This window comes from Schistocerca piceifrons, chromosome 3 (genome assembly GCF_021461385.2).
Source record: "Schistocerca piceifrons isolate TAMUIC-IGC-003096 chromosome 3, iqSchPice1.1, whole genome shotgun sequence".
NCBI classification, from domain to species: Eukaryota; Metazoa; Arthropoda; class Insecta; order Orthoptera; family Acrididae; genus Schistocerca; species Schistocerca piceifrons.
This window is the reverse complement of record NC_060140.1, coordinates 495,216,045-495,233,574: the sequence shown is the minus strand read 5'-3', so window position 1 is coordinate 495,233,574 and position 17,530 is coordinate 495,216,045. Positions and strand designations below refer to the sequence as shown.

At 45.5% G+C, this 17,530-nt stretch overlaps 1 protein-coding gene across 1 annotated transcript in view; it reads left to right on the top strand.

Annotated features, from left to right (window-relative positions):
- The window catches only part of LOC124789367 (GTP-binding protein Di-Ras1), a 394,418-nt gene extending 377,302 nt beyond the window's left edge, over positions 1-17,116 (top strand). Inside the window, exon 4 of the mRNA XM_047256694.1 lies at positions 16,735-17,116. Coding sequence (XP_047112650.1) covers positions 16,735-17,116 — 382 coding nt within the window. The remainder of the gene's footprint in view (positions 1-16,734) is intronic.
- The last annotated feature ends 414 nt before the right edge of the window (positions 17,117-17,530 follow it).

Here is a 17,530-nt window from a genome sequence, read left to right as displayed (position 1 = left end):
GCTTTTTATAAGTTATAAGAATTAGTTGATCGCGTAACTTCTGCGCCTTTATTTAACCGAAGCAATTACTTTTCATACAAGCACAGTATACAGTTGCAAATAAACAAAATCTGTATAATGACTATTATTTTGTATTCAATAGAATGTTCTTCGCCATGAGCAAGGGCAAGGGAACCCTGTTATTACTGCTGAGTGTGAAAATTGTCTATGAATAACAGAATGGTGTTTTACATAAGCTCAATGAAGTATTGGTATTTGTTATGTTTTTGTTTTGCGCTTTTTATTTTACTTTCTTTTGAGAAAATTGCGTTTTTTGGCGTTAAATGATACATTTGGATTCTTTTTTATTTTTACTATAACATCCCTCTCTTTCACGTTACAAATCATCAATTTTCGAATAAAACCCCAGTTAAACTTTGACAATTTCAATTTTGATATATATACTGTTTACTTTAAGTAATAGATCAACGTTATTAACAGTCGGACGCAGTGCATACATCTACTTCGTCGTTCCTTGTTCGTTTTTTTTCATCGTCTTTGTCGTTCATAGTGTCGTTATTCTCAATGCTGGTATATAGTTCGCGAACTTTTGTCTGTATTTGTCATCCTTCATCAGCAGTTGTGCTTGTGTGGCTAGATATACTCTGTAGCCCTGATAAGATGGCGCATCTTCGGCTTGAATTAGGTAATGCAGAGTATGTCCTGTCAGCCATGTCCATATATTTTTCTTCGTGATGGGATACTAAGTGCCATCAGGTTGCAACACCGATGTGATGTAGATTGTCTGTCTAGCTGTCCTGCAGATAGAGGCAAGGTTCATTCTGCACCATTCCCAGACCAAATTATTTTCTCCGTAGACACATCTGTGTTGCAAGTTGTCTATGAGGGCACACTCCCCACATCTGTCAGTTGCCGACAGTCGTATTCTGTGTAATTTTTCTTTCGTAGGTATGGTCTCATTAACCACTTTATACCACGTTGATCTGATATTTGTTCCGAGCACTTTGTTGTGGATGTTCTTCCAGATTTGAGCCCAATCCCGTAGGGGATATTTCGTTTCCATGCGGTTTACTCTTCCACTAGTATTCATTATCCGGTATAGTTAGTTGGGCGGTTGTAAGGTCCTGTAGTGGTGCGCTCAGTTTCGCTCGGAGGTAACCAACTTCTAGCAGAAACATCTTCATGTGGTTGGCTTTGTAGTGGGTTTACCCCAGGTTTATCAGTATTGCCATATTATAGGTGTATACATCCGTAGGGCCATATGGAGGGCGCTGTCTGGGTAGTCCTGAAACTGCTGAATAGTTCTCCGTATAAGAAGAGCCTTGCATTTAATTTCAACATCTATTAGCCCTAGGCCCCCTTTCCCTGGTGGGAGAGTAATAACATTAATTCCCACTTTCAATATTTCGGAAACTGAGCTACCCAAGCACGAGTGAAAATCTCATTCCGGAAACATCCCCCAGGCTGTGACTAAGCCATGTCTCCGCAATATGCTTTCTTTCAGGAGTGCTACTTCTGCAAGGTCCGCAGGAGAGCTTCTGTAAAGTTTGGAAGGCAGGAGACGAGGTACTGGCAGAAGTAAAGCTGTGAGGACGGGGCGTGAGCCGTGCTTGGGCAGCTCAGTTTGTAGAGCACTTGCCCGCGAAAGGCAAAGGTCCCGAGTTCGAGTCTCGGTCCGGCACACTGTGTTAATCTGTCAGAAAGTTTCAAATATGTTTCTTTTTGAATTGTTGTCTAATAATTGTACTGTGTCACGTCTAATTGAATTCCTATAGCAGAAGTGGGTGGGTTAAACATCTGAACTGAAATGTGGTTGAATGGTAACAATACATTCCTGAGCATGTGTTCCCATTCAAAGTATTATGTAATCACACCCTCTACAAGTCCTAGAAGTTTTTAATTGGAATTTCCAAACACCCTGTACGTACAATACCTACTCAGTTTCTAAGTGGCTCACCGCTTCTTGTCTCTAGGAAACTGTAGCGATAACATAGTGCTAACAAAGCGATTGAAATGGAACGGATGGTCGGTATGCAACAGACCCAATCTACAGGTAATGCGGTTCCGATCTTAAATGCCCAAGTCTACTAGAAAACTACTGAATTCCAAGCTTACTTAAGACAGTCTAGCTTACCTACGACAGTCTACAGCAGCATATGGTAGTTTTAAAACTCCATCGAGCGCATATTGGTCTCTCTCTCTCTCTCTCTCTCTCTCTCTCTCTCTCTCTCTCTCTCCAGTCTGGAAAAGTAGAGTATGTGTTCACATGGACTGAAGCTCTGAGCCGGGAACAGTTGGATCTGGCTGGCTTGCCAACAAAGAGCTTGGAGCTTCACCCTGGCACTGAATATTAATGTACGGTAATTTCACCTTCTTCGTCATATGTCGACGAAAATGTAGGACTATCTTGGAACTGTTACTCTGTTTATATATTTAATTAATAAACATAAGCACACCTGACAACAAAGTCACTCTTCTCCAGCATACATCACGCAAATAGCGTGTAACACTGCCTGTAGCCTCGATAATGGCTCTGAGCACTATGGGACTTAACTTCTGAGGTCATCAGTCCCCTAGAACTTAGAACTAATTAAACCTAACTAACCTAAGGACATCACACACATCCATACCCGAGGCAGGATTCTAACCTGTGACCGCAGTGGTCGTGCGGTCCCAGACTGTAGCGCCTAGAACCGCTCGGCCACCCCGGCCGGCCGCCTCGATAATGCTCTCGCATGAGCGATGAAGAGAGCCCACAACTTTCTTGAGGTGTTCCATATCCATCTGAAGCCACTAACTGGATCCTGTAGAGCTACCATATTGCGGGCATGTTGCCTGCTACCTGTCATCCATTATTCGAAATAGCTGTACACTTTTTCCTGCGAGATTAACATTTACTGAATTAGTACTTACGTGTTGTTAAAACCAGGAATGTAAACGCGCAGAACTGTGAACACCGCTACTGCCGCTTTGAAAGACGGGAGTGTCAACAGCATATTCACCACGAATGTGTACAAGGTCTCCCAAATAGGTTGTGACACACTTCTAGGTGAGGTGTGGCGCATCATAAGAATTGCAAAGTAATTCCTGGATGCAAACGTAGTCGCATCCTACTACGTGGTGCTGTACACGAGAGTACTGGAGGGTAACGCCGCTAGGTGGTGCTGCACGTGAGGTTACTGGTGGGGCACGTGAGGATTTCTTCATTCGAGCGCTAGCCAGCGTACGAGGACCATGGAAAGGTACATGAACGGTGAGCTTGCAGACTGCACATAATGTATGGAACAGCTGATTGCAATGAACAAGCCGCTGTACGCATTTATCGAGAATACTTACCAGACAGGCAATAACTGCGCCACAGTTTGTTTTGCACGTCAGGATCTAAATTAATGCGAGTACAGGTCATTTAGAAGTGACAGTGCTAGTGAGGACAGGCCACGATCGGTGTATTTGGTCGTTAGGGAAGAAAGGTGTTGGACGCAGTGGAGACTAAGCCAAGCACTGGGATATGTGCTGTTGGGGCGGATTTAAGAATTCATCTACAAATGGTGCAGGTGTTACTCCCCGATGACCATCACGCAGTGTGCGTTTCGCATAATGGTTTCTGCAAGAAAGTGGCCGAGATGTGCATTTCCCAGCTGATGTGTAGAACGCTAATAAGGCCACATGCACTAGGGACGGCGTATACAATAACCACAATGAGCATTTATGTGCACCAGAAAACCCCAATGGTGTGCGACACTACGTGGCACAACTTTGCTTCACAGTTAGTATGTGGGTCGGCATGGTAGGCGACTGCTTAGTCGGCCCGCAAGTTTCACCATATCGCTTGACTGCCGCGAATTATTATCAGACCTTTCTGGAACATGTTCTACCTGGCTAGCTGTAACATGCTCAAAAAAATGCGAGGAGCTCCACTTTGCCCCAACGTGATGGGGCCGCAGCTCATTTTGAACTGGCTGTTCGTAGACATCTGAGCAGCTTATTCCACCATCGATGGACTGGACGTTTTAGACCGCTTCCCTGGCCCCCTCCCTCACCGGATTAATCGAGCCTGGATTTCTTTCTTGGATAGTCATGGAATCTCTCATGTACGCGATCCTGTGGCGTCTGAAGGCAAGAATCGCCTGCTAAGCTGCTACAATCGAAGCGTGTCAAGGCAGTCAATGCTCCGTCAGTATCAGGCATCTGTGGCATCTGATGGTGCAAACTTTGCGCAACTGTTGTAACGTTAAAGCTGTATTCATGACTACATCTACGTCTATATTCCGCAAACCTCCGTGAAGCGCATGGCAGAGGGTACGTCCCATTCTACAAGTTGTTAGTATTCATTCTCATTCCATTCACTCTCGGAGCGCGACGCGGAAAGAATGGTCGTTTGACTGGCTCTGTACGTGCTGTAATTATTCCAATCGTGTCCTCACGATCCTTACGTGAGCGATACGCAGGGTCAGTAGTATATTCCTAGAATAATTTAAAGCCGGTTCTCCAAACTTTGTTAGCAGACTTTCTCTGGATAGTTTACGTCTATCTGCAACAGTCTTCCAGTTCAGTTTCTGCCGCATCTTAGCGACACTCTCCCACAGATCAAACAATTCTGTCGCCATTCGTGCTGCCCTTTTCTGTATACGTTCAATAACCTCTGTTAGTCCTATTTGGTATTGCAAACAAGGAAAACTCCAGCAATGGTCGCATAAATTTGAAACCTTTATTTATTACTGTATATCGGTTTCAGTGACAGAGGGATCATCTTCAGTGCTAAAATAAAATAAAAACACACGACGTCAAACCAAAATTATCAATGCACAAAAATGTGCGTCAACTTACTAGAGAGAACATGGATTTTTGCAAGGTAAAATACATACCAAGACTAAGTTCAGCGGGCTCGCTTAATCATGCACAAAATAAAACTTCAAATGTAGGTGTTTACAGTGAATAGCATGCCAAGTAGCAGGTAAGATTCAAACTGAGACAACGGTTTACTAAAACCTACGCAGCTAAGCTCCAGGTTTGTGGTGGACGTCATCAGCTCTCTCTTTATTCAATACATTAGCGCTAGAGAGTACTTGTTTGTATAGAAGAAGACAATAGGATGTACAGAGATTTATATTAAATAAAATACGGAATTAGAGAACTAAAAATACATTGCTATAAAAACTTAGTGCACGAAAATATGGACTACGCTCTTGGAATTGCGAGCATTTTCGAATTGCTTACGTACCAATAGAATTGTGCTTTTTAGAAATATATGTTAATAAACCATGGTCTCATCAATAAAACTGTAGCAGACATCTAAAATACACATATTTCTTGTCATAGTATATTGCCCACCTGGAAATGAAAGCCAGAACAACATTACAAAGCTGTGCCCTCTGGTGTGTCAAATTCAAATGAATCCATCTCAATGTCCTATTATAAGTTACTTACACCATTCTGAAGAAAATTAAATATGCAAGACTTTTTATTCTTTCAATAAACCAATATTTATATTACAGACTGATCTTTTTAAAAGTAACATTTCAGACAAACTGTTTTTGATGTATTTGCATGTAAATGCTGACCACTAGATATATTGATACAGTGTGCTTTTCGTGATGTTAATAACAGCTTTTATAGTAACAACTTGCAATCCGAAAAAATGGTAGCGTAGTTTGATGTTACGAATTATAAGCATGCAGTGAGGACCCTATGAGAAAGGAAATATGCACAGATATACGGTACGGAAAGCGTTCGCGTGTTGTAAGCAACCATCATGCCGCTATATAATCACCAGTAATACTGGGTTCTGGAAAAGGCTTTAAAATTCAGACGTTGTAGAACACGATAATTATGATAAGTTTCTAAGTTTTGGGAAAAAGTAGAATATTTGTAATGGAGAATAAGTGCTTTCAGATATATTTTAAACATAGCTGCACAACAGCAACGGTTCCACGTAATAAAATTATAAACAGTCGACCAGTTGCAATGGATGAAGAATTCTTTACCTAGGTTTCGACAAATATAAATTTGTCTTCTTCAGAAGGTGGGACTAATGAACCATCGCTGTTTTTACAAATGTCGGCATAGATCCATTTGTCAAAAATGAAATATAGCCTTAGGATTAGGATTTGTCACGTAAATATAAAATAGTACATGGATCTTGCAGATTTGTCGAAACCTAGGTAAAGAATTCTTATCCATTGCAACTGGTCGGCTGTTTATAACGTTATTTATTGCTTTCAGATAAGTTGTTAAGCCCAAAACAAACAGATAGTCATAGGGTCAAATTTTAAACTGAATGTGGTTTTAGCGATTCATAAATTTTGAATAGTTCTTTAAATAAAATTTTTCTATATGAAGCAATTACTACACTCCTGGAAATTGAAATAAGAACACCGTGAATTCATTGTCCCGGGAAGGGGAAACTTTATTGACACATTCCTGGGGTCAGATACATCACATGATCACACTGACAGAACCACAGGCACATAGACACAGGCAACAGAGCATGCACAATGTCGGCACTAGTACAGTGTATATCCACCTTTCGCAGCAATGCAGGCTGCTATTCTCCCATGGAGACGATCGTAGAGATGCTGGATGTAGTCCTGTGGAACGGCTTGCCATGCCATTTCCACCTGGCGCCTCAGTTGGACCAGCGTTCGTGCTGGACGTGCAGACCGCGTGAGACGACGCTTCATCCAGTCCCAAACATACTCAATGGGGGACAGATCCGGAGATCTTGCTGGCCAGGGTAGTTGACTTACACCTTCTAGAGCACGTTGGGTGGCACGGGATACATGCGGACGTGCATTGTCCTGTTGGAACAGCAAGTTCCCTTGCCGGTCTAGGAATGGTAGAACGATGGGTTCGATGACGGTTTGGATGTACCGTGCACTATTCAGTGTCCCCTCGACGATCACCAGTGGTGTACGGCCAGTGTAGGAGATCGCTCCCCACACCATGATGCCGGGTGTTGGCCCTGTGTGCCTCGGTCGTATGCAGTCCTGATTGTGGCGCTCACCTGCACGGCGCCAAACACGCATACGACCATCATTGGCACCAAGGCAGAAGCGACTCTCATCGCTGAAGACGACACGTCTCCATTCGTCCCTCCATTCACGCCTGTCGCGACACCACTGGAGGCGGGCTGCACGATGTTGGGGCGTGAGCGGAAGACGGCCTAACGGTGTGCGGGACCGTAGCCCAGCTTCATGGAGACGGTTGCGAATGGTCCTCGCCGATACCCCGGGAGCAACAGTGTCCCTAATTTGCTGGGAAGTGGCGGTGCGGTCCCCTACGGCACTGCGTAGGATCCTACGGTCTTGGCGTGCATCCGTGCGTCGCTGCGGTCCGGTCCCAGGTCGACGGGCACGTGCACCTTCCGCCGACCACTGGGGACAACATCGATGTACTGTGGAGACCTCACGCCCCACGTGTTGAGCAATTCGGCGGTACGTCCACCCGGCCTCCCGCATGCCCACTATACGCCCTCGCTCAAAGTCCGTCAACTGCACATACGGTTCACGTCCACGCTGTCGCGGCATGCTACCAGTGTTAAAGACTGCGATGGAGCTCCGTATGCCACGGCAAACTGGCGGACACTGACGGCGGCGGTGCACAAATGCTGCGCAGCTAGCGCCATTCGACGGCCAACACCGCGGTTCCTGGTGTGTCCGCTGTGCCGTGCGTGTGATCATTGCTTGTACAGCCCTCTCGCAGTGTCCGGAGCAAGTATGGTGGGTCTGACACACCGGTGTCAATGTGTTCTTTTTTCCATTTCCAGAAGTGTATGTTATCAGCAAGATGTACACTGTATAATGAATGTTAACATTATGATAAACTCAGGTGGGACAAGAACTTGAATAATTCATATCCTATGATCTACAAATAATGCATAGTACGCTTTACTGCCGCTCAGTAGAAACACTTTTATTTATTACAAACTGAAGAAATGAATATATATCAATGAATTGAGAAATAAATATATCGCCCACATCGTACGAGGCATGTATTGTATGTTAAAATAAACTCAAATTGCGTATATGCAATTGCATGTGTCACATGTTACAGTAAGAAACCTGTATCAGGTACTTCCATAACCATTATTATCAGGTAATTCAGTTATATAGATTCGCCTATCCCTTCACCTGGCCCCACTCACCTTCTTATATCTCCACCTGAAGTGATTATTTCCTATGCTGTAGACGCTTTCTCTTTGTGTACAATACCTGACCATGGAATCTACATCTACATCTACATTGATACTCCGCAAGCCACCCAACGGTGTGTGGCGGAGGGCACTATACGTGCCACTGTCATTACCTCCCTTTCCTGTTCAAGTCGCGTATGGTTCGCGGGAAGAACGACTGTCTGAAAGCCTCCGTGCGCGCTCGAATCTCTCTAATTTTACATTCGTGATCTCCCCGGGAGGTATAAGTAGGGGGAAGCAATATATTCGATACCTCATCCAGAAACGCACCCTCTCGAAACCTGGCGAGCAAGCTACACCGCGATGCAGAGCGCCTCTCTTGCAGAGTCTGCCACTTGAGTTTATTAAACATCTCCGTAACGCTATCACGGTTACCAAATAACCCTGTGACGAAACGCGCCGCTCTTCTTTGGATCTTCTCTATCTCCTCCGTCAGACCGATCTGGTACGGATCCCACACTGATGAGCAATACTCAAGTATAGGTCGAACGAGTGTTTTGTAAGCCACCTCCTTTGTTGATGGACTACATTTTCTAAGCACTCTCCCAATGAATCTCAACCTGGTACCCGCCTTACCAACAATTAATTTTATATGATCATTCCACTTCAAATCGTTCCGCACGCATACTCCCAGATATTTTACAGAAGTAACTGCTACCAGTGTTTGTTCCGCTATCATATAATCATACAATAAAGGATCCTTCTTTCTATGTATTCGCAATACATTACATTTGTCTATGTTAAGGGTCAGTTGCCACTCCCTGCACCAAGTGCCTATCCGCTGCAGATCTTCCTGCATTTCGCTACAATTTTCTAATGCTGCAACTTCTCTGTATACTACAGCATCATCCGCGAAAAGCCGCATGGAACTTCCGACACTATCTACTAAGTCATTTATATACACTCCTGGAAATGGAAAAAAGAACACATTGACACCGGTGTGTCAGACCCACCATACTTGCTCCGGACACTGCGAGAGGGCTGTACAAGCAATGATCACACGCACGGCACAGCGGACACACCAGGTACCGCGGTGTTGGCCGTCGAATGGCGCTAGCTGCGCAGCATTTGTGCACCGCCGCCGTCAGTGTCAGCCAGTTTGCCGTGGCATACGGAGCTCCATCGCAGTCTTTAACACTGGTAGCATGCAGCGACAGCGTGGACGTGAACCGTATGTGCAGTTGACGGACTTTGAGCGAGGGCGTATAGTGGGCATGCGGGAGGCCCGGTGGACGTACTGCCGAATTGCTCAACACGTGGGGCGTGAGGTCTCCACAGTACATCGATGTTGTCCCCAGTGGTCGGCGGAAGGTGCACGTGCCCGTCGACCTGGGACCGGACCGCAGCGACGCACGGATGCACGCCAAGACCGTAGGATCCTACGCAGTGCTGTAGGGGACCGCACCGCCACTTCCCAGCAAATTAGGGACACTGTTGCTCCTGGGGTATCGGCGAGGACCATTCGCAACCGTCTCCATGGAGCTGGGCTACGGTCCCGCACGCCGTTAGGCCGTCTTCCGCTCACGCCCCAACATCGTGCAGCCCGCCTCCAGTGGTGTCGCGACAGGCGTGAATGGAGGGACGAATGGAGACGTGTCGTCTTCAGCGATGAGAGTCGCTTCTGCCTTGGTGCCAATGATGGTCGTATGCGTGTTTGGCGCCGTGCAGGTGAGCGCCACAATCAGGACTGCATACGACCGAGGCACACAGGGCCAACACCCGGCATCATGGTGTGGGGAGCGATCTCCTACACTGGCCGTACACCACTGGTGATCGTCGAGGGGACACTAAATAGTGCACGGTACATCCAAACCGTCATCGAACCCATCGTTCTACCATTCCTAGACCGGCAAGGGAACTTGCTGTTCCAACAGGACAATGCACGTCCGCATATATCCCGTGCCACCCAACGTGCTCTAGAAGGTGTAAGTCAACTACCCTGGCCAGCAAGATCTCCGGATCTGTCCCCCATTGAGCATGTTTGGGACTGGATGAAGCGTCGTCTCACGCGGTCTGCACGTCCAGCACGAACGCTGGTCCAACTGAGGCGCCAGGTGGAAATGGCATGGCAAGCCGTTCCACAGGACTACATCCAGCATCTCTACGATCGTCTCCATGGGAGAATAGCAGCCTGCATTGCTGCGAAAGGTGGATATACACTGTACTAGTGCCGACATTGTGCATGCTCTGTTGCCTGTGTCTATGTGCCTGTGGTTCTGTCAGTGTGATCATGTGATGTATCTGACCCCAGGAATATGTCAATAAAGTTTCCCCTTCCTGGGACAATGAATTCACGGTGTTCTTATTTCAATTTCCAGGAGTGTATATTGTGAAAAGCAATGGTCCCATAACACTCCCCTGTGGCACGCCAGAGGTTACTTTAACGTCTGTAGACGTCTCTCCATTGAGAACAACATGCTGTGTTCTGTTTGCTAAAAACTCTTCAATCCAGCCACACAGCTGGTCTGATATTCCGTAGGCTCTTACTTTGTTTATCAGGCGACAGTGCGGAACTGTATCGAACGCCTTCCGGAAGTCAAGAAAAATAGCATCTACCTGGGAGCCTGTATCTAATATTTTCTGGGTCTCATGAACAAATAAGGCGAGTTGGGCCTCACACGATCGCTGTTTCCGGAATCCATGTTGATTCCTACATAGTAGATTCTGGGTTTCCAGAAATGACATGATACGCGAGCAAAAAACATGTTCTAAAATTCTACAAGAGATCGACGTAAGAGATATAGGTCTATAGTTTTGCGCATCTGCTCGACGACCCTTCTTGAAGACTGGGACTATCTGTGCTCTTTTCCAATTATTTGGAACCCTCCGTTCCTCTAGAGACTTGCGGTACACGGCTATTAGAAGGGGGGCAAGTTCTTTCGCGTACTCTGTGTAGAATCGAATTGGTATCCCGTGAGGTCCAGTGGACTTTCCTCTATTGAGTGATTCCAGTTGCTCCAATCCGACTTGTCGAAACTCACCCTGCTTGTTTTATGCCGGGAGGATACAACGAAAGAAATGCACTGTAAAAATGTAGCTGCTAAAACGTGTTGCAAGTATTTCTTTTTTTAAATTGTTGAAGTTTTTCGTTTTCGCTGCGCCAGGAATTGCTTATGACAGCAGTTTGTACAGTCCTTCCTGCCTAGAGGGCAACAGAGGGCATAAGGGAGTGTAGCACCGTGTAGCGCAAATATCCAGAGTGACACACGAATACAGAGCACCTAAACCACATAAAAAGGTCATGTATCATTAATTTTTTTGAGTAAGAGGCAGTTCATAGCAGCAGATAAACTGTTGCAGATGTAGTTCTTACAAAGGTAACTAGCAGAGGAGAACAAATCAAAACCACATTTAATGTTACATTGCAGATGACTTCCAGCAATTGGGACTTTAATCTTATGAAAAGTAATATTTCTTACACATACACCATTCAATTGCTGTAGTGCAGATCTATGATAAATTTTGAATACTGCATAGTTTACTAACAATGAAACAGTGTCTTGTTTATTCCTAATAGTCGTCACAATAAAGCGAGCTGTCATTTGATTAACGAAAACAAACATTTACCTTACACCAGGCACACCTGACGAAAGAAAAATTCATGCATTCAGGCACTTCAAAGTTGTTACTCGATTTATTTAGACAGAATTGCGGTGGAGTAAGAAACGGTGCTGGTCTTGCTCTCATTGTTGTGCTGCATACCAGGCATACTTAATGAAATTCAAAGACATGATGCAAACTAATAGTGGTCAGATGATAGAAATTTAAGAATGCTGTTTCACTGATAAACTTGAAATGACATGGAGCTATCAAAAATTGTATTGTTCAATAGTTTTCACAAAAATACTTTCCACAGTCGATAATATTCTTCATCGAGAGACTGTCACGCATTAGTTGTTGCGGATGGAATCTAAATTATATCGGCAGTCTTCTCGTCGTCTTCCTCAAAAACAGAGGTGACATTATGTCCAGGCCAATAGTCCAGCAAAACCAGTGAATTAATTGCTACAATGGATTAAAAACGGTTTCGAATAAAATGTTAAAAATTATTCATTCATGTTTTTCCAGATTTTAATACATCGGATATAAGATTTCTGCCACTAAATAGTCCTCTTTTTATTTTTGGTCCAAATATTCCGTGAGGTCCTTGTAGACAGATATAAAGTTGTTGAAACTGTAACCCACTCATACTTATCACTGACATTGCTGTATACCAATGCGTCATAGCATTAACTGGTTGCACAACAGATTCTGTCTTTTTTCATCTCGAAATGGTGAAGTATAGTTTGCTCGTAGTTCTTTCACGAAGCGATACTGATCGGCATTAAACACAGCAGATTTTGGGATAACATGAAGTTTCATCTATTAACGGCGTCACTTCTACACATTTACTTTAAGTAAAGTGCGTAGTTGTGAGACTTTCTATACTGTATTATTTCTTGAATCTGCTTAATCACGTCGAAGACGTCTTGAAATGAGCAATGTTGATCTCACTATTCAGAGAGCCTAGTCTCGTAGGTCTCCATCGGTAACGGTTCATTGCCTCTCACGAGCAGTTCTATAGTAAATCTTTCAGATACCATTGTTTTCCTGTAACAATTTGGCGAGTTTCATTTTGGAGAACTTTTATTATTTTGTCTAAAGTTTTTCAGTTTATATAGCTCACGGTCAGATTTTACAAAGCAAAAGTCTGTACACTGGTTAACATCAAGCGTTTTGACAATGAAAGTTTTATCTCTATTGTTAACACTTACGATACTACTAAAGCAACTCGCATTTGTTATGGATGTTAAACCTGTTGCTAACTTGAGCGAACAGAAACTACGGAAAAGTGTTTCAGAGAAACTATCAATATAAACTGAAATCTCCTTTCCAAATCATGAATCGTGTTAGCTGTTTACCGACGCGCCGTCGGCCAAGGATATGTTGTCTGCCTTGTTGCACATGTGCAGCCCGCTATTGCTCCTGCAGGGGTGTACATTTTTCCAGCCGCGAGGTGAGCTAAGAATCTGTCAACTTTCAATATTTTTTAAGAAATACTTGCTGTGCGTCCGGCGTATTCTTCCTGCCTAAAAAATTTCATGGTGTGTTTCACATGTCGGATTGGACCACGTCCTTGTAAGTTTTTTGACGCAACGCTCTGCATTGTTTTGGTTAGAGGGGATAAACCCAGTTATCAACAAGATCTCATGTACTATATTATTTGAACTTGTCTAGAAGAACGCTGTGAACTGTACAGTCAAATGACTTTTTATAGGTCTCACAAAATACCGGCTGGCATTATTTTGTCATTTACAATGAAGAGCAAAAGAAATGGATGCATCCGCCTAATATCGTGTAGGGACCCCGCGAGCATGCAGAAGTGTCGCAATACGACGTGGCATGGACTCGACTGAAGTAGTGCTGAAAGGAACTGACACCATGAATCATGCAGGGCTGTCCATAAATTCGTAAGGGTACGAGGGGGTGGAGATCTCTTCTGAACAGCACGTTGCAAGGCATCCTAGATATGCTCAATAATGTTCTTGTCTGTGGAGTTTGGTGGCCAGTGGAAGTGTTTAAACTCAGAAGAGTGTTCCTAGAGCCACTATGTAGCAATGCTAGACGTGTGGGTGTCGCATTGTCCTGCTACAATTGCTGAAGTCCGTCGGAATGCACAGTGAACATTAATGGATGGAGGTGGTGAGACACGATACTTACGTATGTGTCACCTGTCATATTCGTATCTAGACGTATCAAGGGTCCCACATGACTCCAACTGCACACTCCCACACCACTACAGAGCCTCCACCAGCTTCAACAGTCCCCTGCTGATATTTTGGGTCCATGGATTCTTGAGGTTGTCTCCATACCTGTACACGTCCATCCGCTCGATAAATTGAATCAAGACTCGTCCGATCAGGCAACATGTTTTCAGTCATCAACAGTCCAATGTCGGTGTTGACGGGCCCAGGCGACGCATAAAGCTCCGAAAGCCCACTGACACTTGTTGATGGTCCAACAAGAATGGTTTCACTTCTGTCACGTTGAATGATTCTCTTCAGTGTCGTTGTTCCCGTTTTTGCAGGATCTTTCTCCAGCCGCAGCGATGACGGAGATTTGATGTTCTACCGTATTCCTGATATTCACGATGAAATGGTCGTACGATAAAATCCCCACTTCATCGCTACCTCGGAGATGCTGTATCCCATCGATCGTGCACCGACTATAACACCACGTTCAAACTCACTTAATTCTTGATATCCTACCGTTGTAGCAGCAGTAACCGATCTACCAACTGCGACAGAAACTTGTTGTCTTATGCATGGTGGTCCATTGATCGTTACCGGACCAAATGGCTCTGAGCACTATGGGACTCAACTGCTGAGGTCATTAGTCCCCTAGGACTTAGAACTAGTTAAACCTAACAAACCCAAGGACATCACAAACATCCATGCCCGAGGCAGGATTCGAACCTGCGACCGTTGCGGTCTTGTGGTTCCAGACTGCAGCGCCTTTAACCGCACGGCCACTTCGGCCGGCCGGGGCCAAATATCTCAAGAAATAAGCGTCAAACGAAAAAACTACAAAGGACGAAACTCGGCTAGCTTGAAGGAGGAAAGCAGATGGCGCTATGGTTGGTCCGCTAGATGGCGCTGCCGAAGGTCAAACGGATATCAACTAAGTTTTTTTTTTTTAAATTGGAACCCCCATTTTTATTACATATTCGTGTAGTACGTAAAGAAATGTGAATGTTTTAGTTGGACCACTTTTTTCGCTATGTGATAGATGGCGCTGTAATAGCCACAAGCGTATAAGTATGTGGTATCACGTAACATTCCGCCAGTGCGGACGGTATTTTCTTCGTGATACATTACCCGTGTTAAAATGGACCGTTTACCAATAGCGGAAAAGGTCGATATCATGTTGATGTATGGCTATTGTGATCAAAATGCCCAACGGGCGTGTGCTATGTGTGCTGCTCGGTATCCTGGACGACGTCATCCAAGTGTCCGGACCATTCGCCGGATAGTTACGTTATTTAAGGGAACAGGAAGTGTTCAGCCACATGTGAAACGTCAGCCACAACCTGCAACAAATGATGATGCCCAAGTAGGTCTCGGCTAATCCGCACATCAGTAGCAGACAAACTGCGCGAGAATCGGGAATCTCAAAAAGGTCGGTGTTGAGAATGCTACATCAACATCGATTGCACCCATACCATATTTCTGTGCACCAGGAATTGCATGGCGACGACTTTGAACGTCATGTACGGTTCTGCCACTGGGCACAAGAGAAATTACGAGACGATGACAGATTTTTTGCACGCGTTCTATTTAGGAACGAAGCGTCATTCACCAACAGCGGTAACGTAAACCGGCATAATATGCACTATTGGACAACGGAAAATCCACGATGGCTGCGATAAGTGGAACATCAGCGGCGTTGGCGGGTAAATGTATGGTGTGGCATTATGGGAGGAAGGATAATTGGCCCCCATTTTATCGATGACAATCTAAGTGGTGCAATGTACGCTGATTTCCTACGTAATGTTCCACCGATGATACTACAAGATGTTTCACTGCATGACAGAATGATGATGTACTTCCAACATGATGGATGTCCGGCACATAGCTCGCGTGCGGTCGAAGCGGTATTGAATAGCATATTTCATGACAGGTGGATTGGTCGTCGAAACACCATACCATGGTCCGTTCACCAGATCTGACGTCTCCGGATTTTTTTCTTTGGGAAAAGTTGAAGGACTTTTGCCATCGTGATCCACCGACAACGCCTGACAACATGCACCAGTGCATTGTCAATGCATGTGCGAACATTTCGGAAGGCGAACTACTCGCTATTGAGAGGAATGTCGTTACACGTATTGCCAAATGCATTGAGGTTGACAGACATCATTTTGAGCATTTATTGCATGTGGTATTTACAGGTAACCACGCTGTAACAGCAAGCATTCTCAGAAACGATAAGTTCACAAAGGTACATGTATCAGAACCGAAATAAAATGTTGAAACGTACCTACGTTCTGTATTTTAATTTTGAAAAACCTACCTGTTACCAACTGTTCGTCTAAAATTGTGAGCCCCATGTTTGTGACTATCACAGCGCCATCTATCACAAAGTGAAAACTGTGGTCCAACTAAAACATTCATATTTCTTTACGTACTACACGAATATGTAATAAAAATGGGGGTTCCTATTTTAAAAAAGGATATCCGTTTGACCTATGGCAGCGCCATCTAGCGGGCCAACCATAGCGCCATCTGCTTTCCCCCTTCAAGCTAGACGAGTTTCGTTCCTTGTAGTTTTTTCGTTTGATGCTTATTTCGTGAGATATTTGGTCCGGTCACTGTCAATGGACCACCCTGTATAGGCGTTGCCGACCACAGCGCTGTGTTCTGCTTGTTTACATATCTCTGTTCTTGAATAGGCATACCTATACCTGTTTCTTTGGCGCTTCGGTGTAATTTGTGAATTGTAAGGTAGCTTGTTCTGTGGAGAGATCGTTTTAAAATGTATGTTGGGGGACGCGGCGGCTGTTGCAGGGCCAAGGTGCTGGAGTGCTCGGCGCGGGACGACTACAACGTGCGCGACGTGTTCCGCACGCTGCTGACGCTGTCGCGCATCCTGCCGGTGAGCGGCGACGAGGTGACGAGCGGCCTGAAGCGGCGCTCCAGCGCCTACGTGAGCGCCAGCAAGGCGGCGCACCGGCGCGGCGGCAGCCCGGCCACCACGGCGCCGCCGCCCTGCGCCTCCAGCGCGGAGGCGGCGGGCCCGGCCAGCGGGGGGGCGGCGGGGGCGGCGTCTCTCGAGCCGGGGGGCGCGCGCGCCAAGCCGCGCAGCCGCAGCCTCATCCGGCGCTCCAGCCGCAAGGCCAAGCAGCAGATGCGCGACGCGCACGGCGCCGACGACTGCAACGTCTCTTAGGCGCACACACTCTCTATCGCGGAGGTCCCATTTCCATTTCTACGCGAATCTTCTCACGGCCGTGGCTGCCTTTACCGTCTGTAAAACCTGTACTGTCGCTCGAGCTGTGATCTCTTCCACACCTACTTGCTGTTTTCTTCGCTACAGTGAAGACCTGCACACCTCGGAATCTTTGAATAACGCCCTAAATCGAACAAGTGAACGAGTGATCAGGCTCTACTTATAAACACTACACGAAGTTCCCAAAAGTAGTGTGAAGGTACTGGATGGTGATGTTCAGTCGTCGGCTGCTGAACCCTATACGGTGCAATTGTCTCAGTGCAGAGCAGACCTGATAAAAATCCGTTGCAGTAGACCGTCAATCGCCACTTGTGTTCCTGTGGACGTCCGTTCATCAAATCCTTACATACTTAC